The sequence below is a fragment of the Vulpes vulpes genome, chromosome 10, assembly GCF_048418805.1.
Source record: "Vulpes vulpes isolate BD-2025 chromosome 10, VulVul3, whole genome shotgun sequence".
In the NCBI taxonomy this organism is placed as follows: Eukaryota; Metazoa; Chordata; class Mammalia; order Carnivora; family Canidae; genus Vulpes; species Vulpes vulpes.
Window position 1 is genome coordinate 7,013,405 of NC_132789.1, and position 24,995 is coordinate 7,038,399.

The window sequence follows — 24,995 nt, forward strand, 5'->3', positions numbered from 1 at the left end:
CGTTCCGATTTACAGGCTGCACAATCTAGGGTGTATTCTTGGCCCCGCCCCACTCCTGGCCTTACACGCCCTCTTCAAAATAACAACCAATCAGCTCCTCGAATCGCGTTGCTATAGAGACTCTTATCGACACTTTTTTTTTCCCAGCAAGCTGCGCGACGCGCCGGGCCTCAGCCCCTTTGTGCCATCCGGGTCTCTCGCGCGAGCGATTTAGTCTGTGGCGAAGCGTCTGCGCGGCCGGTACTGTTGAGAGCGGCAAGTGGAGGCGCCGCCCTAGCGGCCAAGACTCTGGACTATGGCGGTAGGTGCCAATTCTTGAGTTTAAAGCCAGGGATATTTTCTTGATACCCTCCAAAGACTGGGTGAACTGCTCCCAGAGCTGTTGTCCGCGCGTGTGTGTGGACAAAATGGCGTCGCGGCCTTCTTTTGCGCCCGCCATCATGGCTGCCTACTGTAAGGAGGGGGAAATGAGGCGGTGTTGGTGGGGGTGGGGAGCCGCAGGGAGTGTCTTTTTTTTTTTTTTTTTTCTTCCAGAACTTTCTTCCTCTCTTTTCCTAGTTCTCTATTCAGTTCGACCCACAGAGCGGCCTCCAGTTTAGCTTACTCTTGTTGGCCGTTTTTATACTGAGTTAATTAGGGCTTGGGAATTTGTTCCTGTTGGAGAAGGACTGAGGAAAAGAGAAAAGGGCTTGGGGGGGGGGGGTCTTTGAAAAGTATTGGGTCAGAAAGGCGTTGCCTGCAAGGGGTAAAATGGGAGAAGAGAATCGACTTGTAACGTTTTAGTTTTTTCCCTTATTATTATTGTTTTGTCTCTGAAAACCGTAGTTTATTTCTTAGTATGGAGCTGAGGAAGGTGTTGCTCAAAGGGAGCAAAAAAAATTCTACTTAATTACGAGGAGCCTTTGGAACTACGAATTCTGATTGTTCCGTTTCCGAAGCGGCTCGTGATGTAATCATTTTGAAATCTTTGAGAAGCATAATAAAGCCTTAATATTGGCGTTTCTTTAAATTTAAGCACCCTTTCTTGACCCATTTAATTTTAAATAAGAACTACAGTTTTTTTAAAAAGCATGCTTTGGGTGTAAGATGCCCAATTCCGGTGGGTCGCGCGCGTTATTGTGATTACTTCATTTTTCTTCCCGTGTTAAAAGGAAAACGCAAGCATTTTGTGTTCCTTTCCACTGACTAGGAAGTTCTATTTATTCATTTTCAAAACTAAGTAGGACTGTAAACGTACCGAAAAAATTTGTAGTTTGCCCCCCTAAAAATTGGGGTTATCTGGAATCGAGATGGTTTCTGCACTCCCCTCCCCCAGTACCTAATTGAATTAACCGATTTTTGTTACGGTTTCAAACAGCTGGGCTGTTTGGTGTTTGTGCAACTAGTCGAAGTAGTGTTTTCCACTGTTTAAGTGGTGTTTTAGGCCTCTTAATGTATTTTAAAAATGGTGGTGTTTTACTTGGGCTCAAATGTTTTAAAAAATGAAGTCAGTTCAAACAGACATTTGGTCCTGCAGTGCCTCCTTCAATAAAAAGACAGTCCCCTGGAGAAGTGGCCTAGTATTAAATCCAAGGTACCTTCTTTGCACTGGAAAAAAAGATTTGTGTGCTGTCGTGAGCATTATTACAGATTTAAACAAATTCTAAATGTTAAGGTAATGGTAGTAGCCTTCTAAAAGTGCTAAAATAGAGGACAGTTTTGCAGTTAGATTTAAGATTTACTATGTACATCCCTGATAATTCGAAGTAAAGCTTAGAAATTTTCAGAGAAAAAATTTTTTTAAGATTTTATTTATTTATTCATGAGAGAGAGAGAGAGAGAGAGAGAGGCAGAGACACGGGCACAGGGAGAAGCAGGCTCCATGCAGAGCCTGATGTGGGACTCGATCCCGGGACTCCAGGATCATTCTCCAGCCAAGGGAGGCACTCAACCGCTGAGCCACCCAGGCATCCCATCAGATAAATTTTTTCTTCAGTTCTAGTCATGATCTCTGTAAAAGTGAATGAGCTGTGCCAGTGGCTCAAGAATGCTGGTTTTCTGCAGAAAAGGCTCATGCACTGAAAGAAGTGATAACAGTGCTTAAGTTATCACAGTTGCTTTATTTTACCAAATGTAAGCTCTACCAGCACTTCACAACATCACAGACATGCCTGAAATAGTTCGTAAGGATAATGATGAAAATCAGAATTATCCTTGATTGTGTGATACAGCACTATTTATTAGTAAACAGCAAAGAGCTAAAGTACCATCTTAAGGGAAAGCAGGTCATGTTGCTGGATCTCCTCTGTAAGATCAGAAAATTGAACTCTATTATAAGTGATGAAAGCTTTCATCACAAAAAATTTTATAATTCCAGAAATCACCCATACATAGAAAACTGGAGAAGGCACTAATGCTTGATTGGTAGCCTCTCCAGTAATGAGTTGCTTCCTCTGTGCTTGGTTGAGGGTTTTTGTTTTGTTTTGTTTTGTTTTACCATTGTTAAAGGCTTACCACGTTTATGTCTGTCATCCCAGCTAAACTTGTAGATCTCTTTTTTGTCATTTTATTCTGAGTCTAGCATTGAGTTTGGCACATTTGTGATTCTTAGTTGAGATAATGCAATCTCTTCACACTTTGTTAAATTACTCCCCTTTTAGTTTCCTTTCATTTTTTTTTTCCCTGGACTAATTTTCCTGCGGGAAAGGAGTTCGTTGCCTTGTGATTATTTATCCTGCTGAAAATGTACAGTGATTCCCTATTTATCCAATCCAGATTCTTCTGTAAAGAGTATAGTAGTAAATATTTTAGACATTGTGGATCACGTAGAGTCTCTGTCCCATTCCTTGCTTGCTTAATCCTTTCAAAAATGTAAAAATCCTTCTTAGTTCAAAAGCCAACTAGTCCACCTTCCACATACTGAAACTGTTTCCTTTTTGTCAAAATCCAACTCGGGAATCAGGTTTTAGCTTCTCACAGCTTTTTTTCTAGGACTCATTTAAATCAGTGGGCTTTTTGTGATACTCTTATTTGGACGACACATTTCAACAGAGCCTCAGAAATCCTCTTTTTTTAATTGAAAACAAGTTTTTTTTTTTTTTTTTTTATTGAAAACAAGTTAACAGGAATTCATTTCTTCATTTATTGATTGATTGCTGTGCTGAGTACTTGGTTATGAGCAAGTAAACTGGAAAACAGGGAACTGATATTTAGGTGGAGGAACCTCTTTTTAATTAAAGGACTCTTTGGAAAGAATGTGTACTTTTTTAACTTTACAAAATTTGCATTGTGAAAATTTATAAAATGCTTTAAAGCAGAAACAACTTAATGTTTCCATAGCCCAGAGCATATGTGAGGAGAGGCAGACCATATTTTGCAGCAGCACTGTGCCAAGGGGCTGTTTTCATTAAAGAGGGTTAATGAAATTAAGATTGGGTTCTCAGATAGGTAAGTTAATTTTGTTTATTCTTTTATAATCTAGAAGCATTCTCTGCTATTCTTAGATTTTTACATACTTAAGTCTCTATAAATTTTACCAGTTGGTTTTTAAATGCTTTTGCTAATGTAAAATAAAAATATTCATTAAAGTCAGGTAAATGACTTTACAAATCTAAAATGGGCTATATTTTCTCTGCTTGAATAGTTAATTGGAAATATTTGGAGCCCTGATTGTTCCCCTCCCCCTATTGTTTTGAAAGTTATGAAAATAATGATTTTTGAAAGTTAAGGACATTAGTCTCTTTGTTATTGGGTTAGTCATTTCAATCTATTTGGGCTTATTAGGTACAAATAATATTTATTTAGAAATTGGCCTTTAATTTTGTAGAACTCAGATGATTTTCTATTCTCTTCCTCTTTTAAGAAATTAAAAACATTTTAAATATGATTAAGAACTTAATAATCATTTTTCTTTATTTAAACTTTTAGGCTAGTGATACAGAGCGAGATGGACTAGCCCCAGAAAAGACATCCCCAGATAGAGATAAGAAAAAAGAGCAGTCAGATGTATCTGTTTCTCCTAGAGCCTCAAAACATCATTATTCAAGATCACGATCAAGGTCAAGAGAAAGAAAACGAAAGTCAGGTATGAATTATTGCAAACTAATTACCACTATCAGCATTTGTTAAAATCCATGTCGTTGTGTGTATAAGACTCATACTTAGTTTTTTTATATAATTAATACATATTCTTTCTAGTTGAGAAATGAATAAAGTACATTGGTAATTTTCCGGAGAACTTTTCAGTTCTGAGAAACATAAATGTCTTCATGCGGAAATTTTATAACTTGTCCAAAGGCAAAATTGTGTTGTATCCTGAGATTTTGGGGAGGGGGTAGGTTTTTTACCCTGAGATGTTTAAATTTCATACTTTCAACATAGGCAAAATATTTTGAAAGATGTGTCTGGGCAGTGATATATTATTCAGAATTGTTTTAACATTTTGATGTAAGTTACAAGAACATTTTTAACTTTGTTTTTCATTTAATGTTAGAATGTTTCTGAAACGAGGTTTGGGCATTTTGGGATGTTTCTTATTTGTTTACTTGAAAAAGAATTAGACTGATGTGTTGTAGAAAGTAAGATGTTTTGCTGTATTTTTTTTTAATTAGTGTAGCTATTTAACGAAGAGGTTAATTGAGCATCTAAACTATAGCACCCTTGGGGATCCCTGGGTGGCTCAGTGGTTTAGCGCCTGCCTTTGGCCCAGAGGGTGATCTTGGAGTCCCTGGATTGCATCGGGCTTCCTGCAGGGAGCCTGCTTCCTCCCTCTGCCTGTGTCTCTGCCCCTCCTTCCCTCCACCCCCCTCTGTCTCATCCGTCTCTCATGAATAAGTAAATGGAATCTTTAAATAAATAAACTATAGCACCCTGGGACCCCTGGAGGTCTCAGCGGTTGAGCTCTGCCTTTGGCTCAGGGTGTGATCCCTAGGGGAGCCTGCTTCTCCCTCTCCTTTGGCAGGGTGTGATCCTTAGGGGAGCCTGCTTCTGCCTCTCCTTTGGCCTATGTCTCTGCGTGTCTCTCATGAATAAGTAAATGAAATCTTTTAAAAATAAACTATAGCACCCTTTGACTAATGCCAAATATAGTTCAAACTGTTTATTTTCTTGCATTCTTGTTTTCTTTGTTCATGTTTACCTCTAACATGTCCCTTTATAAATTTTCTGTGCAGTGGAAAACAAGATGGGCTAGTCAGTATGTTTTGTGAATTAAGAGTCAGTATGTTTTGTGAATTAAGAATCTGACAAACTGAAAAGAGAGTATCTGTTTTTGACTTGCCTTAGAAGGTTTGGGGTGACAGGTTGCTTACTCTGTTATATTCTGGTTTATTCAGATTGCTTGATTTGTTTCTCATACACACACACACACACACACAGTGGTATTTGGTAGAATAAACTCACCCTGCATAAAAAATAGTCTTTGGAAAATAGTAAGTAGAATTTTAATTTAGTAAAATGGGTTGGAAATTGTCCTTTATTTGAGTATTGGAATTTGTGTTTGAGATGTTTCTGTATCTTGTTTATGGTGAATTTTTATGTGTATTTACAGATAACGAAGGAAGAAAACACAGGAGCCGGAGCAGAAGCAAAGAGGTAATTAACACTTTGTAGTGAATAGGCACTTTAAAATACTTGTAAAGTATCTGGTAGAAATGTTTGTGTGATATATGATATTGTCAAGGTAAGTACAAAAACTTGAAATTTAAAAGGTTAATTGGGTTATAAAATAAGCATGATATGGATTCATCATTATTCAAGAAGATAGTTGTTTATATGAAAAGTTCATTCAAAAACTATTAATTTTATTTATGTTGTGAAAATATTCACAATAAAAATTTCATATGAAGATTATAATTGGTTTTTTTAGGCCTGTCACACAGAGCTTCCATTAATCTGAGGTCCCGAGTCTCCTTATACCTGACGACTGCTCAGGATTTTCATATAGCAATCATCTTTAAGTAGCAATAACCTAGGTACCTGTGGGCTTTTTCTTTATGGAAGAGAATGAGAGTCCTCTTTTCATTAGCAGCCATTTCCGTTTCCCTAAGAATAGTGCTGAATTTTGAAATAAAAATGTCTGTGAGGGACAGCTGGAAAGGTGGCGGTGACAGCAAAACTTGAGGAAAAAGAAAGGCAGCACCTGTATTGCAAAGGAGTTAACTTGCTTGCCCACCTGAGAAGACCAGGAATGAGCCAACAAGGAAGAACAGAAGTAGGAACCAAAAAGGGAGGAGAAGAGTCTTATGGGGGCTGGGCAAGGGACTCCTAAAAAAAATGTGGGCAGGGACTTCACCTCTTCCCCTAATGGAAGCTCTGTTAAATTTTTAATTTAGGAGAGTTTTTGTGAAAATGACTATTTTGTTTAGCTCACATGATAACATTTCTATAATAAATCATACTCAGCGTGCTAATGCGCGAAGAGACTGAACTGAAGACGCTGCAGACTCAGATAGCAAAATAATAAGCCTACTTCATGATAAGGTAACTATTAGTCATTCAAACTCCTATTTCCCTTAAGTATATCTTAAATCAGTTAAGGGTTTTAATGTTTTTTTTTTTTTTTTTAATTAATAGTAATGTTATGTTTGGAAAACTGGTTTGAAATAACTATAAAACCTTTGGAAGTTGAACCACTTAAAGCTTTTCCAATTTGCCGCTATATGGCAAAAACAAGGAAATACTTTTGTAAGTTCTTATAGAGAACTGGCAATGAAACTAAAATTTAGCTGTCTCCAGGTCTCTGTTCTGCAAAATACTAAATAACGTTCTATGATTCTTTTCAGATATATCATGCATGTTCCAAAATGTTTGGCCAAGTTTTTTGTTTTTTAAGGAAAGTTAATCTTGAGTGGAAAGAAAAATGTTTTGGCCTGTTTTGGGAAACATGAGTTAAGTGTCCTGTTGTGGTAGAAAAGCAGTGGCCTGGGCATAGGAAGAACCATGGGGTCTGGGTTCAGCTGCTACCATGTAGCTTTGTGACTTTAAATCTTAGTTGTACTTAAGGGGAGTTAAGAGGATCTGAGTTTCCTTCCAGCTTTAAAATTGTGATTTCGAGATGTCAAGGATTTTAAGCTTTAGCTAAAAGTTGGATTTGCCAACTTAATATGAGGAGATCTAGTTTATCACTTCCTAATTTGGTACGTGAGTGTAGGATGGAGACTTGATCATGCAATTAATTTTAGCTCAGTCTCTGAATGCATATGTTGTGAAAGCAAAAGCCTTGGTTTTTAATCTTTCAGAGTATGGAAGAAATATATATTGCATAATGATTTAGGGATTAATTATGTTATGCCTAATTTGATTTCATAAAAATTAAAACAGATACGGTTGCCATTTTCTGCCCTAGGTACATGAAATGTAATAGAACTTCAAGCTCGTTGGGATATTGCAAGATGAAAAGTGATTTCATCACAGTTTAGACTTTGGGAGAAAAATCAAGAGCCGTCTTTTAGAGAGGATGTGGCAGTATAGCTATAAAAAGGACACTTCAACTCTGCGTAAAGTAATTTAAAGTTGCAGAAAATACTAATAATTAGTAAGACTAATCTTATTTAGCTACCTAATTGAAATGCGTTTTCCGGTGCATTTCTTTGTGTCCTGATCATCTTCATTATTGCTAAGTTTTTAAATCTAAAATAATATGTACTCTGGTTTTAGAAGTTGATGTATATATGTATATATGATGTTTCTCTAAAAGGTTTGTTGAAAGATTTTGAAAGTTTTGATATATATGTACTTCCCTTATTCCTTTAGATAAAAGAAACATCAGGGATTCCTCTTTTTCTGATAACGGGTTTTTCAGTATTATTTTAACATTGAAAATCATTGTCAACATTGAAAATCATTGTTTTAATTATGTTATTTTGGGGAGGAAACTGCATTTTTGAGATTTATAAAGACAAGATTAGTAATATTCATCAGCAACATTTGGGTGATGTGAAACTAGATCTTTTTTTTTTTTATTTGCCACACACTCCTAAGGTTACTAATGTTGCATCACAACATTTTTGTCTACTGATAACCCATACTAACTCTCTTTGTTGCACTATTTTCCTGAAAGAACCAACTTCTTCTTAAAACAGGCAAGAAGACATGAATCCAAAGATAAATCATCTAAGAAACACAAGTCTGAGGAACATAATGATAAAGAACATTCTTCTGATAAAGGAAGAGAGCGACTAAATTCATCTGAAAACGGCGAGGACAGACACAAACGCAAAGAAAGAAAGTCATCAAGAGGCAGAAGTCATTCAAGATCTAGGTCTCGTGAAAGGTAAGTAGTTTTTGGTGTTTATAAGTTAGTGACATTTAAAGAGCTATATTATGCAAAGCTACTCATGAACCCAGAGATACCCAAACAATCTTAATTAGATTAGAAGGTAAGAAATTTTTTTGGTAGCTTGACCACTAATGTGGTCCTTTGCCTACTAATGTCTGCTTATAGCTGAAATCTTTGGAGCATTTTCTGATAAAGGCAAAAATGGTGTTCAAGGCTAGGGGATAAAGGATGATTATGATTGATTAACTTGTTCAATTAGCAAGTATGTTTTGTTTTGTTTTTTAAGGATTTGGCTTATTTATTTGGGAGAGAGCAAAGCAGGGAGAGAGGGAGGACAATCTCCCTGTTTAGCAGGGAGCTTGATGTGGGGCTTGATCTCAGGACCCTGAGATCATGACCTGAGCCAAACCAAGGCAAACACTTAACCAACTGAGCCACCTCCCGGAATTTTTATTTAAATAAACCAATGTTGGGACGCCTGGGTGACTCAGTGGTTGAGTGTATGCCTTTGGCTCAGGGTATGATCTGAGATCCTGGGATCAAGTCTTGCATTGGGCTCCCCACAGGGGAGACTGCTTCTCCCTCTACCTATGTCTGTGTGTCTCATGAATAAATAAATAAAATCTTCCCAAAAAAGTAAGCCAATGTTTAACATATGCTTGGAGTTTTCTGTGGAAATACATATACATGATGTATCTGATTGGGTCAAAATTTTTCAGTAGTAGATTAACTTCAATATCATCTTTAAGTTGCATAAATACTTCAGTAAGGCAGTTAGTAAACTTTAAAGTGTTAAACAGAATCTTGAGTTAGGGTTCATTGCATTTTTGACATGTAGCTTTATCATGCCCCTCAGACATCATCAAACAAGAATAAAGGCTCATTTGTTAGAACTTCTTCCCTTAGAAGGCTCAATTATCCTTTCTACACACAATGCAGAGCAGTTTATTGCCTGGCTTGACAGCACACACTGTAGATAATTAATTCATAATGTCTGTAATTGGAAGAGACACAGCACTAAATAACTTTAAATTTGTGTGCCTAAATTTCAGGCGTCATCGTAGTAGAAGCAGAGAGCGGAAGAAGTCTCGATCCAGGAGTAGGGAGCGGAAGAAATCAAGATCCAGAAGCAGAGAGAGGAAGAAGTCACGATCCAGAAGCAGGGAAAGAAAACGTAGGATCCGATCTCGTTCCCGTTCAAGATCAAGACACAGGCATAGGAGTAGAAGCAGGAGTAGAACAAGGAGTAGAAGTCGGTAAGTGTTCATCATCTTGAATAAAATCAGATAGGTCCCTCACAGGGTCTGTTTATTATCTTCTTTTTCTTTTTTTTTTTTTTTTAAGATTTTATTTGTTTATTCACGAGAGATGCGGGGGCGGGGGGTGGGCAGAGACACAGGCAGAGAGAGAAGAGGCTCCATGCAGGGAGCCTGATGTGAGACTCCCAGGTCTCCAGGATCACACCCTGGGCCAAAGCCAGTGCCAAAAGGCTGAGCCACCCAGGCTGCCCAGTGTTTATCTTCTTTCAATAACATTCTAACCAATAACAAATCTAAACACCTTAGATAGCATATGTAATCAATCAGATCTTCTTTAAAGTGCAGGTAGAAATAATCCTCTATTAAAATTATTTCAGAAAAAATAAAATAAAATTATTTCACTTGGGGCACCTGAGTGGTTGAGCATGTAACTTTGGCTCAGGTTATGATCCTGGGGTCCTGGAATTGAGTCCCACATCAGACTCCCTCTGTTCTTTAAAAAAATAAAATTGAGTTGTTTTGAATGTTGAATTGTTAATTGTATAATCACAGTAGCTTACATGTATTGCATATCCGCCATACACTATGTGTTATGTCAACACTCTTTTCCATGTACTAGGTCATGTCAGTCTCAAAACAACTTTTGTGAGTTAAGATCTCTTGGGCTTAGAGAGCTTAAGTAACTTGGCCAGAAAGCCTCAAATCATAGTTATTAAGTGGTATAAAGTTATTAAATGATCAGGATCAAGTCCCAAGTATGTCTGAATGCAAAGTCAATATACATACTTTACCCACACATATAGCATGTATATACTATCTCAGGTACTCAAAAAGTTGAGCTTAATTCAGAACTCTTTTTTTTTTTTTTCTTTTTTTTTTTTTAAGATTTTATTTATGTATTCATGAGAAACACAGAGGAGAGAGAGGGGCAGAGGGTGAAGCAGGCTCCATGTGGGAGCCTGACATGGGACTTGATCCTGGGTCTCCAAGATCACACCCTGGGCTGAAGGCAGCACTAAACCGCCGAGCCATCCGGGCTGCCCAATTCAGACCTGTCTTGATCGAGAGGAAGCTTTAATTTGTTGAGACAGGAAGTACAATAAAGAGAACTACAGAAAATTTTTAAATAATTAGGAATATATTTAGTCTATTTACTTACATCAATTGTTAATAGTGTATATGCACAGATACTGATATTAAATAATTAAAGCTTTTTTTGTTAGTTTATTCCTCAGGTTAGTCTATAAAGACTGAAATATAGACTATGTTACTTATTGTGACTTAGCTTATCACTTGTTAATCAGGTAATTGGTTTTTGCTTTTTTTGTGTGTGTGCAAAATGGTTTTATTAAAGCATAGGGACAGGACCCATGGGCAGAAAGCTGCTACTGTTTATCAGTTTTTTTAAAGATTTTATGGATTTATTCACGAGAGGCAGAGACCTAAGGAGGTAGAAGCAGGCTCCACGCAGGGAGCCCGACGTGGGACTAGATCCCAGGTCTCCAGGATCACACTCTGGGCCGAAGGCGGCGCTAAACTGCTGAGCCACCGGGGCTGCCCTAATTAGTTAGTAGTGTATTAATTTGAGCTTTGCCAATTATGAAGTTTAGTCGACTTAGGATAAATAATAATTTCACCATTAATTATCATTAGTTTTTTATTTTCCATCTGGGCAATGTAGGACATCATTTATGGCATTTCTAATTTTGACCACTGCTACTCTATTTTTTTCTGGTCAGTGCTTTTTTTTTTTTTTTTTTTTATCTTTCCTAGTTCTTTTGTTTTCCTGATTATGTGCTTGGGGCCTTTTTTTACAAATTAATTCACTGTAGAGTAAAGTACTAGGAACATTTGAACTATGGATCCATTACTAGGGATTTATCCTGCATATTGACCTACATGAATATAAAATGACTGATGTGTGTATTAAAGCTAGCCTTTGTAAAAAAAAAAAATAAATAAAGCTAGCCTTTGTTATAGTGGGCATAATAGCAAAATATTGGAAAACATCTTAAATGTCTAACAGGGATGGTTAAGTGAACTTACAGAAAATTAGCATTTTCAAGGGACTTCCCATACTTTGTGGAAGCTGGAGGACAGAGGTGGAGAGGAAAGGATTCCTAATATATTGGCTACTATTTTCATTTTTGTTCAACCTATGTAACTATAATTGATTTGGATTAAACTATTACTGCTTGCTTGGCCATATTGCAATGTGTGAAATGCCTGTTACAGAGATAGAAAGAAGAGAATTGAAAAACCAAGAAGATTTAGCAGAAGTTTAAGCCGAACTCCTAGTCCACCTCCCTTCAGAGGCAGAAACACAGCAATGGATGCACAGGAAGCATTAGCTAGGAGGTAGGTATATTTTTATTTGATGCATTTTTCTTTTTCAACTTGAAGTAGGTAATCGTGTGGACAAAAATGCTTTTAGAGTTTAAGTCAAATAATTAAATCTATTCATGATACATTCTGTGCCAATCTGATCTAGAACTAAGTATGTCAATTCTCATTTTAACATTTGCCTCTTTGTACAACTGGAAAGATTACAATGTCAGCAACAGTTTCTCTGTTTTTCCTCATTAACCTAATTCATTTTTATCAAATTTAAGCTCCTGAATATTTTTTGGTTTGAAGTTGAAACTTTTTTAGAAATCTTAAATCTGATTCAAGAAATCTTAAATTTTGCCTCTGAAAGTTCATTGTCCCTTTTATTTTTCTTCATCAAGAAAACGAAGTCTGAAACAATTCCCTCAATAGATTTCTTATTTTTAAAGGTGGCAAGTAATAAACATTACAAGGTGATTTATCGGATATTGTAAATTTTAATGCTGATAAAACAAGATCATTGTATCTTTTAATTCTGTAGCATTTCAAAAATATTCTGGTAATTGGTGGGACTACACACAGCAGGGCTGTCTGGCCAAAATGTGCAAAACCCTTGAAAGAACTGCCTCATATAGAAAAGCAAGAAGTAAAGTAAAATCCAAGCACTTGTTTGCAGGTTTTCCCATATTCTGAAAACTATACTCTTGATTTTGGGGTTTTTTTCCTTATGAAATTGAGTTTGTATTTTTTTTTCATTACAAAAATACAGTTATCACAATGTAAGCTGATGGGCTGCTGCCCTGTGAACCCAGCCTGGCAGAAACTCCAGCTGAACAGCAGCAGCAGCAAAGGTGTGAGCTTGCCCCTTCTTCATTCCATTCACCTTAGTGAATGGTGTTAATTCCAACCTGCAATGGCCATTTTAAATATGCACCAGTAGTAGTCAATCATTTTCTTTCTGAAACTAAACTCAACAGAACTAAATAATACTTGAAGTAAATTATAATGAGTGGTCTGTTACGTGTGACCAGTATTTTTTTAAGCCCTAAAGTCTATTATAAGTTGGTTGTGTTTTAATTTTTGGCTTTTATTAAAGTTGAAGCTGTTACTAGCCTCTAAAACTTAAGAAAAATAATCTACTTAGTTATTTTCAGATGATAAGTTTACATGAAATAACTCATTTAAGAATACTACGTTGCTCCTTGGCTACAGTTGAAATTTGAAGGGAGATCTTTTATTAATAAACTACAGTATGTAGACTGATTTTTGTTGTTCCTTTTTTGTTTTTTAACAAGGACAATTTTTTTTATTTTTTATTCTATTTATTTATTTATTTTAGGACAGAATTTTTAAACTGCTTTGAAAATAGTTTTGATATTTGTGTGCCAAAATTTTAATGTTACCCCTAATCAGAACCTTTTATTCTCAAGGACAAAATCGAGTCATAGTACTGTGTCTTTCTTGTACATGTGCTTAGTAAAAGGGAATAAAATTATATTATTCATTTTATGTAAATTTCATTGTTAAAGCCAATGCCATTTCACTACCCATAGTGCCCTAAAATAAAAAACCTTTTCCTTAATCTTTGCCCCTTTATACACTTTAAAGGAGGAAGGGAGTTGCTTTTAACTTAAGATTGGAGAGTTAAAGGGTCTTGAAGAAAAGGGATTTGTCTTTCAGGAACTCACGAAGGTATCACTTAAAGTTTGTTGTATAAGAAGTAGATACTGTCTTGACAGCACATTTAGTATATGTATTAGTAAATTTAGTGTGAACAATTTTTATTTTGTCTGAGGATGAATTTGTGTTTCATGTGTCCTGTTCTTTTGCTAATGATGAGTTTAAGCTGCTGAAAGTTCATTCTCTAATACTGAGGGGTTTTTTTCCCCCCATTTTATTAGATTGTAAAGAATGGCTGATAGGGTTTCTGCCTCTTTTTTATTTTTGGCTTTTTAAATATTTGTTAACTTTAAAGTCTGTTTAGATACAAAAGTCATAATTGGCATATTTTGATTGACCTTATCCTGTATCAGCCTCCCCTAAGAAGCATGTAGGTAATTCTATAAACATTGTTTAATATTTTTAACATACTCTACTAAGATTTTCTCAGATCTCAATATGTCATTGCAAGATGTAATTTTATCCTTACTCCTTTAACCACTGATAAAGGTTGAGTAATTTCTACTTTTTAAAACAATTCCCTGTGAGAACTGTGTTTTAAAACTTTCCGGTTTTTTGTTGTTGTTTGGTTGATTGATTGGTTTTTTGGCTATTCCACTTTAAAATGTTGAAAACCAGTATTGAGAGACACCTGACTGGCTCAGTCTGTTAAGGATCTGCCTTCAGCTCAGGTCACAATCCCATAGTCCTGGAATCCAGCCCCCTGCATTGGGCTCCTTGTGTCAGAGAGAAGCCTGCTTCTCCCTCTCCTTCTCCATCTACTCACCTTGCTGTTGCTCTCTATCTCAAATAAATAAAATATTTTTTAAAAATTAAAAAGGAAAACATTTTCTTAAACCTGTATTGAAATATTCTCTAACAGTAACTGTATTAAGAGTAATTGCTTCCCCCCCCCCACATACAGATACCAAATTGTGTTAAACTTAATTTAAAAATCTATGTAAAATGTGTGTCACGTCTATACATTTGGAGAAATACAAAGATAAATACTGGTTTATATTGAGTGTTATTTTAAATGCATTGAAATTGCTTTTGATAGGTTGGAAAGAGCAAAGAAATTACAAGAACAGCGAGAAAAAGAAATGGTTGAAAAACAAAAACAACAAGAAATAGCTGCAGGTAATTTATTTTCTTTATTATGGAAGTATGGCTTTTTTTGTAGAAAATCTAAATCTAAAAAGTTGAGGAAAATAATAGGAAGCAAATCACCCATGATCCTTGCTCTACCCATCAGTGCACTGTAAACCTCTTTATTATTGTTATTGTTGAAATGTGAACATTTTATTTTCAGTGTTAACTTTTCATGCCTCATAAGTACTTCATGCATGTGTGGGTTTTTTTGTTTTGTTTGTTTTTTCTTTAAGATTTTTTTTTTTTTTTTTTTTTTTTATGATAGTCACAGAGAGAGAGAGAGAGAGAGAGGCAGAGACACAGGCGGAGGGAGAAGCAGGCTCCATGCACCGGGAGCCTGATGTGGGATTCGATCCCAGGTCTCCAGGATCGCGCCCTGGGCCAAAGGCAGGCGCCAAACCACTGCGCCACCCAGGGATCCCTCTTTAAGATTTTATTTATGTGTTCAAAAGAGAGGCAGAGACATAGGCAGAGGGAGAAGCAGGCTCCATCCTTGAACTCCCAGATCATGGCCTGAGACAAGGCAGGCGCTCAACCGCAGAGCCATCCAGGGGTCCCTGCATGTGTATTTACTTGGTTGATGCACATGATTTTGGCATGTAAATAGTCACTGTTCTTGTTCATACAACACTTTAACCATGACTGCACATGTCTTTTAGTTACGATTTTTGGGAAAATGCAGTTTATTAAAGATGATGATTGAACTGAGGTAAGAAATTAGGTTTTTAGGGCAGCCCCGGTGGCGCAGCGGTTTGGCGCCGCCTGCAGCCTGGGGAGTGATCCTGGAGACCCGGGATCGAGTCCCACGTCCCTCCCTGCATGGAACCTGCTTCTCCCTCTGTCTGTGTCTCTGCCTTTCTCTCTGTGTATTAATAAATAAATAAAATATTTTTTAAAAAAAAGAAATTAGGTTATTAGACATAACACAAACATTGCCTCTGAATGACTAAAGGTGATCAAAGAGAGTTTGTTGAATTGCATGAAATGTAATTTGGAAGGTGTTTTTTTGTTGGCTTGTTGACATTCCTAGTAAATTGGTATTTCTTGAAATAATCTAAAATTGGGGCACATGGGTGGCTCAGTGAGTTAAGTGCCTGCCTTCGGCTCAATTTATGCCATCAGGCTCCTGTTCAGTGGAGAATGGAAAGGCTTTTCCCTTTCCCTCTGCCCCTGCCCTCCAACCATTCTTGCTCAGGCTGTCTCTACTCAAATAAAATCTTTGGGGAAAAAAATAATAATTGGGACGCCTGGGTGGCTCAGCATCTGCCTTTGGCTCGGCATGATCCTGGAGTCCTAGGATCAAGTCCCACATCAGGCTCCCTGCATGGAGCCTGCTTCTCTCTCTGCCTTTTTTTATGTTTAAGACTCTCTCTGGGGATCCCTGGGTGGCGCAGCGGTTTGGCGCCTGCCTTTGGCCCAGGGCGCGATCCTGGAGACCCGGGATCGAATCGCGCGTCGGGCTCCCGGTGCATGGAGCCTGCTTCTGCTTCTGCCTCTGCCTGTGTCTCTGCTTCTCTCTCTCTCTTTCTCTCTCTGTGACTACCATAAATAAATACAAATTAAAAAAAAAAAAAAGACTCTCTCTGTCTCTCTCATGACTAAATAATCTTCTTAAAATTTTTTTTAAAAATCTAAAACTGTACAAATTGGGGTACCTGTCTGGCTCAGTTGGTAGAGCATGCGATTCTTGATCTCAAGGTTGTGAGTTGGAGCCCATGTTGGGTGTAGAGATTAGTTTAAAATAAATGTTTTTTTAAATGTTAAGAAATTGTACAAATTACCTTTATTCATTAATTTTAGGGGTGGAGGGGCAGAGGGAGAGAAAGAGAGAGACTTAAACAGACCCCATGCCCAGTGTGGAACCCAATGCAGGGCTCTGTCTCACAACCTTGATCTTGATTTGAGCCAAAATCAAGAATCAAATGCTTAACTGACTGAGGCACCGAGGAACCCTTTTTTTTTTTTTTTTTTTAAGATTATTTTAGAGAGAAAGCATGTGCCTGGGGGAGGGACAGAGGGAGAGAATCCCAAGCAGACTCCCTGTTAAGTAAGTGCAGAGCCCAATGAAAGATTTTCAAATGAATGTCTAAGTAACCATTTTGTAAGCTTTTAAAGAACCATACAAATAGTTTTTATTGTAAGTTTAGATACAAGTACCGTAGTTCCATTTTCATTGAAATCACAAATCTTTTTACTATTTGTAGAATTCTTATATTTGTAGACATATAAAGTATTAGTATATATAAGCAATCATATCTAGAAATGTCTATTACAAATATATACAATACATTTTGTTAAAATGCTAATTGCTTTATAAACCTGCATTTATTTTGAAGATGTTGGTGCTTTTTTATAGATTAGTTCTTAAATATAAATACACTAATGTAAATCAGGACGTTGCTTTGGTTAGTTTTAAAATCTGTGCTTAAAAAAATGAGTAAAATCTGTGCTGAACTCCTCTTTAGCAGCTGCAGCCACCGGAGGTTCTGTTCTCAATGTTGCTGCTTTGTTGGCATCGGGAACACAAGTAACTCCTCAGATAGCTATGGCAGCTCAAATGGCTGCCCTGCAGGCTAAAGCTTTGGCAGAGACCGGAATAGCTGTACCTAGCTATTATAACCCAGCAGCTGTGAATCCAATGAAGTTTGCTGAACAAGAGAAAAAAAGGAAAATGCTTTGGCAAGGCAAAAAAGAAGGGGTAAGTTTTTTAATTCCCCTCTTTTGTCATTTATTCCTAATTAGCCGTTGTTTAGGAAAACAAATTTGGATTGGAAAAGATTGGTTTGGATTTATTTTTCTTCTGAAAATCTGATCATAATATTTTTTAAGTTACCACACAAATTAATGTTGGAAAATTATAATCTAAGAAAACCAGTATTAATGCAAAGAAAAGCAGTATTCCTATATGTTTATAAGGGGGAAAGATGCTTCTTGACTTAGACTTTTTCATAAAGGATATATTATTAAGCACTTAATTCTATTTTGCTTCATTATTTTGTGATAGAAAAAATAATTATAAACACTGATAAAGTGCTATAAATGTTATTGTTTCTTTTAGACCTTATTACAGAGATTTAATATCCTAATAAAGCTAAATTTTATGAATTGTAAAAGTCACTGTTTCTTTACAGGATAAATCCCAATCTGCTGAAATATGGGAAAAATTGAATTTTGGAAACAAGGACCAAAATGTCAAATTCAGGAAATTAATGGGTATTAAGGTAAGTTACACACTTTGAATTAGAATTCATATTAGCATTTTCAGGTTAACATTTGTCGTCATCCTAAAAGTTATTTCAGTAATGTGTGAACCCTGGGTACTTTCTGGTGTTCTTTTGATTTTTCTTCAGATTAATTTGACAGAATTATGTTATCAGTAGTTGACAAGACAAATTATTCAATTTAACATGTTTGTTATAACTTTATACCTTAGGTGAACCTTTTTCCCATCATAAGCTTTTCTAAGTAAATAAAAATGAACTTGTAAATGGAAATTAATTTTTTTTAATATCTCATTTAAAGCTAACTGTTCTTGGTGTAAGACCACAATATTTAAAATTTCCAGCAAGCTTTTTTAAAGATGTAGGTTTTTGGTTTTGGGTTTTATTTTTCTTGGTGTTTTTTGTTTGGCTTTGTTGGTACAGTTCCAGTACTAGATTTCATATAAAAACCTGGAGGGGAAGAAAGAAAAAAAATGAATGAATGAATAAATCAAACAAACAAACCTGGAGGGACTTCTGGGTGGCTCAGCAGTTGAGCGTCTGCCTTTGGCTCAGGGCATGATCCTGGAGTTCCAGGATCGAGTCCCACAAGGGGCTCCCTTACATGGATCCCTGCTTCTCCCTCTGCCTGTGTCTCTGCCTCTCTCTCTGTCTCTCATGAATAAATAAATAAAATCTTAAAAAAAAAAAAAAAAAAAGCCTAACATTAAAAAAAAAAAAAAAAACCCAACCTGGAAAAGTTCACAGACACTCAGGTATTATTACTTAAGGGAGTTGGTTTTTCACTGAAGGGATATTGGCTTAAACTAAGCTGCACTGAGCTGGCTATTTTGGTTTTTGTTTGGTTTGGGGTTTTTTGTTTTTTTAAGATTGTATTTCTTTTGAGAGAAAGAGCATAAGCAGAGGGGGAAGGGTAGAGAGGGAGAAACAGACTGCCTGCTGAGCAGAGGGCCCAATATGGGGCTCAGTCTCAGGACCCTGGGATCAGGACCTGAGCCAAAGGCAGACACAACCAACTGAGCCACCCAGGTGTTCTAAGCTTCCCCTCCTCTTTTCTTCCCTCAGCTCCCTACATCATGCTTTGGTTTGGTCTCTGCTCAAGTGTCAACTTTTTTGAGTCCTTTCTCCCTTGTTTTTTAAATTATTCATTCATTCATTCATGAGAGACACAGAGAAAGAGAGAGGCAGAGACACAGGCAGAGGGAGAAGCAGTCCCCATGCAGGGAGCCTGATACGGGACTCCATCCCAGGACTCCAGGATCATGCCCTGGGCCAAAAGCAGGTGCTAAACCGCTGAGCCACCCAGAGATCCCCTCCCTTGCTTTTTGAAAATAGCATTTTTTTGCTTTTCTTCTAGACTTTACTTATTTAAAGGTATGTTCTACATACTCTTCTCATACCCATTAATATGAAGTTGATTCGTGTTATATCCTGGCTTAATCCCAATACCTAGAAAGGGCATTGCCTTGCACTCTATAGGTGCTGAATGAATGGAAGCTAAATAATTGAGGTCAAATACATATGCTAAAAATGTAATTTATCAGTCTATCAATTGAAAAGAACACCTTATTCCCACTTCCACTTATTATTTTAATAATATATTTTTTATTTGATATTTAGAGTGAAGACGAAGCTGGATGTAGCTCAGTTGATGAAGAAAGTTACAAGACTTTGAAGCAACAGGAAGAAGTATTTAGAAACCTAGATGCTCAGTATGAAATGGCAAGATCACAAACCCACACACAAAGAGGAATGGGATTGGGTTTCACATCATCAATGCGAGGAATGGATGCAGTTTGAAAGAGATCAGACTTAATATTTGAGACTTTATGGACTTCTGGTTCTGATGTCAGGTCCTTGTTCACCAAACAGCTAGCATTCTAGCTTGCATGGGTGTTGCATTGACTTTAATTTATTGAAAAATACGATTTTTTGTAAATATCAGATCAGTGATACTGGTGTTAGTGTTGTAATCAGGTTAAACACACTTCCATTAAACTTGACAGGACTATAGAAGGACAATATTTTTTAGTTCATGAATTCTACTTTTCAAATATATAAAAGCTGCAGGTGGGATAAAATCTCATACATGGATATTTCGTGTCCGCTGTCTTGTGTACTTTTGTACTTAACCTTGTACAGTTATTTTCATCTCTTGAAACATGAAAGAAATGTTATGTAGATGTTCTTTAGAAGATCTGGCCATTTGGTACATAATCCAGCACAAATATGCTGGGTGGTGATGACAATAAAAATGGTTTTCTCAACACTGGTGTTAATTTAAGTTACCTGGAATTCTTATTTTGATTTTGTTTGATGGTTTTTGTAGCATTTTGCAATTGCTATTAGAGAACACTAGGAAGAAATTTTTTTTTTTCTTTTAAGAACAATTAACTATGCTCTAGGCAATACCATGGTGAGCAAAAATGTAAAAGCTAAGTTGGGAGGAGTAAACAAACTACTACAGTAATACTGTTTTCCTACTACTGTAAGGAACAGAATTGGTGTACAGTTATTTGTTCAATATTCCATATGTTATTCAGGAAATAGATTAATACATTAAAGGGATGTAAGCACTTTTATTTTAATAAAGTGCCTTATAACAAGTTCTTGGTATGCCCTTTGCTCATTATCCCTTTGAACAAGTCTTCATTAGCACAAAGTACTAAAATATTAGAAAATACTTTGTCACTAAATTAAATAGGGCATAAATCTGGTAGAGGGAGGGAACTACAAAACTTGTAATTCATTTGGATTTATTACTACAAAATCATGATTCACCTTATCCTAGAAAAATCCTACAACTCCACAATGTATTAGCACAATACAAGGGAAGTGTACTTAATGGTAAAACTTCTACCTTTATTTTACTTACTTTGAGAGAAAGAGTAGACATGAGTAGAGCGAGAATCCTTCAAGCAGACTCTGCTGAGTACAGACCCTGACTCAGGGCTGATCCCCAGGACCCATGAGATCGTGATCTTAGCCAAAACCAAGAGTCCTACCACCCATTGAGCCACCTAGGCACCCCTTATACCTTTATTTTTCAAATGAGTTCATAAGTGACCAACTTGCTTGTTGGGCATGTTTTTGTGATAAATAAGGTATAAGTATTTTGGTAAATGTTTAAATCTCATTTTCCTAGAGCACAATACTTTTATGAAGAAATGGCTCTTCGGGGTGCCTGGGTGGCTCAGGTGTTTGCCTTTGCCTTGGGTCATGGTCCCAGAGTCCTCGGATCAAGCCCTGCATCGGGCTCCTTGCTCAGCAAGAAGTCTGCTTCTCCCTCTACCAGCTGCTCCCCCTGCTTGTGCTCTCACATGCTTTCTCTGTGTATCAAATAAAATCTTAAAAAAAGAAACGACTCTTCATACTTAAGTGACAAGGTCAAGTTTCTGGAGGAATGAGTGGGGGGGGAGGGTTTCCTTCTGGTGTCCCCAAACCAAAATTTTCAAGTTCTCTGTACCTTCTCAAATAAGTTTAATTAGGAATTTCCATGGGCTAGGGCATATGGGTGGTTAAGTGCCTTCAGCTTAGGTCATGATGTCAGGGTCCTGGGATAGGATAGGGCCCTGTATTGGCCTCCCTGCTTAGCAGGGAGTTGGCTTCTCCGTCTCGAGTTCCTGCACGTGCGTGCACTCAACTGAAAAAAATATTTTTTAATTTCTTTTCAGGGGACGCCTGCATAGCTCAGCAATTGTCTTCCTTTGGCTCGGCTTGATCCAGGGTCTGGGATGGAGTCCTTTATGGGGTGTTCCGCAGGGAGCCTGCTTCTCCCTCTGCCTGTATCTGCCTCTATGTGTCTCTCAAGAATAATTAAAAAAAAAAATTTTTTTTTCATGGGCTTCTAAAAGGCAGTGGAGAGGCAGGTGGATGGCCCAGTGGGTTAAGCGTCTGCTTTCAGCTCAGGTCTTGATCCCAGGGTTCTGGAAGGAAGCCCTAGGTTGGGCTCCCTCTGCTTGTGCTCTATCAAAATCCTTAAAAAACAAACAAACGTGGAAATGAAAGCACACGTTAACTGCTTCCTGTGTTTTTCTATAGTATTTGAGGAGCTGGGATCCCTGGGTGGCGCTGCGGTTTGGCGCCTGCCTTTGGCCCAGGGCGCGATCCTGGAGATCTGGGATCGAATCCCACGTCGGGCTCCCGGTGCATGGAGCCTGCTTCTCCCTCTGCCTGTGTCTCTGCCTCTCTCTCACTGTGTTCCTATCATAAATAAATAAAAAATTAAAAAAAAAATATTTGAGGAGCTGACCACACATTATAACGGATATGATCCATCCTGCACTCCTCTAGAGCAATAATTTAAAACACCCAAGTAGCCAAATTTAAACAAATGAAACTAACTTCATTCGTACAACATGTGCTTTAAAATAATTCAATCAGTAATTATTAGGTAATCAGTAATTTAAGATTTTACATATTTTTAAAACCCAGTGTGTTTTAGTACATCCCAATTTTTACTTCATAGCCAGTCCCAAGTAGCCAGACAACCAGATTAGACCGTGTACATCTAGAGGGAGGTATATAGATAAATTTAAGTTACATAATTTAACTTGAATAAGTAATTTTTAGAGTCCTAGTTGGGAGGAATGATTTGGTGGTGGAAATCATTGAGCTGCTTGGCTCAGTTGGGAATTGATTTATAGGGGAGATAGATTCAGTGGTTTTTATGTGTTAACCTTTTGTTTCCCCCATTTTCCTGGCTATTACTGTGCTTTCAGTTTCAAAGCCTTGTACTCCATGATGGATATGTTAGGATTAATCCCTGTAAGCAACAAGAATGTAGGTTGCTGTCCAGGAGATACTTTATTTTTTAAAGTAGGCTCCACTCTGGCAGCCCAGGTGGTTCAGCGTTTTAGCGCCGCCTTCGGTTCAGGGCCTGATGCTGGAGACCGGAGATCGAGCCCTGTGTCGCGCTCCCTGCATGGAGCCTGCTTCTCCCTCTGCTTGTGTCTCTGCCTCTGTGTGTGTGTGTGTCTCTCATCAATAAATAAATAAAATCTTTATTTTATGAAGAAATAAATATTTAAAAAAAGAAAAAAATAAAGTAGGCTCCACTCAACAATCCTGAGATCAAGACCTGAGCTGAGATTAAAAGAGACACTATAAGGAGGGCGTGTGACCGAACGAGCACTGGGTGGTTTTTTTTTTTTTTTTTTTTCTTTTAAGATTTTATTCATGAGAGACACAGGCAGAGCACAGGCAGAGCACAGGCAGAGGGAGAAGCAGGTCCATGCAGAGAGCCTGATGTGGAACTCGATCCCAGGTCTCCAGGACCTGGGCTGAAGGTGGCGCTAAACTGCTGAGCTACTCAGGCTGCCCTGAGCACTGGGTGTTATGGAAGACTGGTGAATCACTGAACTCTACCTCTGAAACCAATAATACACTATATGTTAATCGAATTTAAATTTTAAGAAGTCGATGCTTAACCGACTGAACTACCGAGGTACACCCAGAAATATTTTTTTAAGATTTTTTTTTGAGAGAGACCATGTGAGGAGAGAGTGGGTGAGGGAGAAGCAGACTCCCCGCTGAGCAGGAAGGGACTCAGGGCTCCAGCCCACTGGACCATGATCTCAGCTAAAGAAAGTTGCAACTGAGCTACCCAGACAACCCCCACCCCTCCCCAGGAGGTATTTTAATGATGTGGTAGTGATGTGAGAGCAATTGGCTTTGACAGTAACTTGGAAGGTAGTTGTGGGGGCAGCCCAGGTGGCCCAGTGGTTTAATGCTGTCTTTGGCCCAGGATGTGATCCTGGAGACCCAGGATCGAGTCACATGTTGGGTTCCCTGCATGGAACCTGCCTCTCCCTCTGCCTGTGTCTCTGCCTCTCTCTGTGTTTGCCATGAATAAATAAACTCTTAAAAAAAAAAAGACTGGGGATCCCTGGGTGGCACAGCGGTTTGGCGCCTGCCTTTGGCCCAGGGCGCGATCTTGGAGACCCGGGATCGAATCCCACATCGGGCTCCCGGTGCACGGAGCCTGCTTCTCCCTCTGCCTATGTCTCTGCCTCTCTCTCTCTCTGTGACTATCATAAAAAAAAAAAAAAAAAAAAAAAAAAAGACTGGGTAGTTGTGTATGGGTGTCAAAAAATTCAAAGATGAGGTTTCCAGCTTGGGTAGATCTTTATTCCATGAACCTTAGAAAACTTAAGTATCATTGAAGAAGTAACTTGGTTCAAGAAGATGGAAACAAGTTTTATATATCATTCCAAGTACACATTTCATAGGTCAAAAGGTGATTAAAGTGTATACTTAGGGCAGCCCGAGTGGCTCAGTGGTTTAGTGCCGCCTTCAGACCCAGGATCAAGTTCCAGGTTGGGCTCCCTGCATGGAGCCTGCTTCTCCCTCTGCCTGTGTGTGTGTCTCTCATGTATAAATAAATAAAATTTAAAAAAAAATAAAGTGCATACTTAAATATAACTTCTATGGGTGCCTGGCTGGCTCAGTCAGTAGAGCACACAGCTCTTGATTTTGGGGTTTTAAGTTTGATCCCCACATTGGGTATAGAGATTACTTTAAAAAATTTTAGGGGTACCTGAGTAGCTTGGTTGATTAAGCAACTGCCTTTGGTTTGGGTCATGATCCCAGGGTCTTGAGATTAAGCCCCACATTAGGCTTCCCTGCTCTGCAGGGAGTCTACTTCTCCCTTTCCCTCTGCTTCTCCCTTTGCCCCTCCCTCAGTTTGTGCTCTCTCTCTGGCTTGCTCTCTCTCAAATAAATAAAAACCTTTAAAAAGGGGCACCTGGGTGGCTCAGTGGTTGAGCGTCTTCTTTTGGCTCTGGGTTGTGATTCCAGGGTCCTGAGATCAAGTCCCACATCGGGATGTGTCTCTTTCTCTCTGTGTCTCTCATGAATAAATAAGCAAAATCTTAAAAAAAAAATCCTTCTAAAAACAAATATTTACAAAAATAAAATTGTATATACACACAATTTCTATTGGATCCACTCCTAGTTCTCTCACTCTGGCAATTCACCACCAATTTCTGTATTTCTCTTGTCAGTTCCATCCCATTGAGTGTCTCAAGACTCAATCATAGACTCTTCTCTGTATTCTTCATTATGCAATTACCCTTTACCGTAGTTATATTTAATGTCCTTAAAAATGTGGGGCATCCA

General features: G+C 37.8%; 1 protein-coding gene across 4 annotated transcripts; it reads left to right on the forward strand.

The window, feature by feature from the left end:
• Positions 1–128: 128 nt before the first annotated feature.
• On the forward strand, positions 129–20,482 carry RSRC2 (arginine and serine rich coiled-coil 2). Of its 4 annotated transcripts, XM_026018809.2 has the most exons (11): positions 166–301; positions 3,907–4,063; positions 5,528–5,571; positions 6,382–6,459; positions 8,039–8,251; positions 9,310–9,513; positions 11,752–11,874; positions 14,564–14,643; positions 17,121–17,353; positions 17,787–17,876; positions 19,497–20,482. In XM_026018809.2, the coding sequence occupies exons 4-11, from the start codon at positions 6,452–6,454 to the stop codon at positions 19,674–19,676; spliced, it is 1,131 nt and encodes a 376-aa protein (XP_025874594.1). In that variant the 5' UTR covers positions 166–301; positions 3,907–4,063; positions 5,528–5,571; positions 6,382–6,451; the 3' UTR covers positions 19,677–20,482. The 4 variants fall into 4 exon arrangements, with proteins under 4 accessions (XP_025874593.1, XP_072578831.1, XP_025874594.1 ...); XM_026018808.2 differs by lacking the exon at positions 6,382–6,459 and having other exon boundaries at positions 129–301; positions 8,061–8,251; XM_072722730.1 differs by lacking the exon at positions 6,382–6,459 and having other exon boundaries at positions 129–301; positions 8,061–8,251; positions 17,124–17,353.
• Positions 20,483–24,995: the final 4,513 nt, after the last annotated feature.

Bases quoted from the DNA above. Each gene is read 5' to 3' on its own strand.
- RSRC2 (XM_026018808.2), top strand. The intron at 11,875-14,563 runs GTAGGTATATTT...TGCTTTTGATAG, and splicing joins CAGGAAGCATTAGCTAGGAG to GTTGGAAAGAGCAAAGAAAT. The intron at 17,877-19,496 runs GTAAGTTACACA...TTTGATATTTAG, and splicing joins GGAAATTAATGGGTATTAAG to AGTGAAGACGAAGCTGGATG.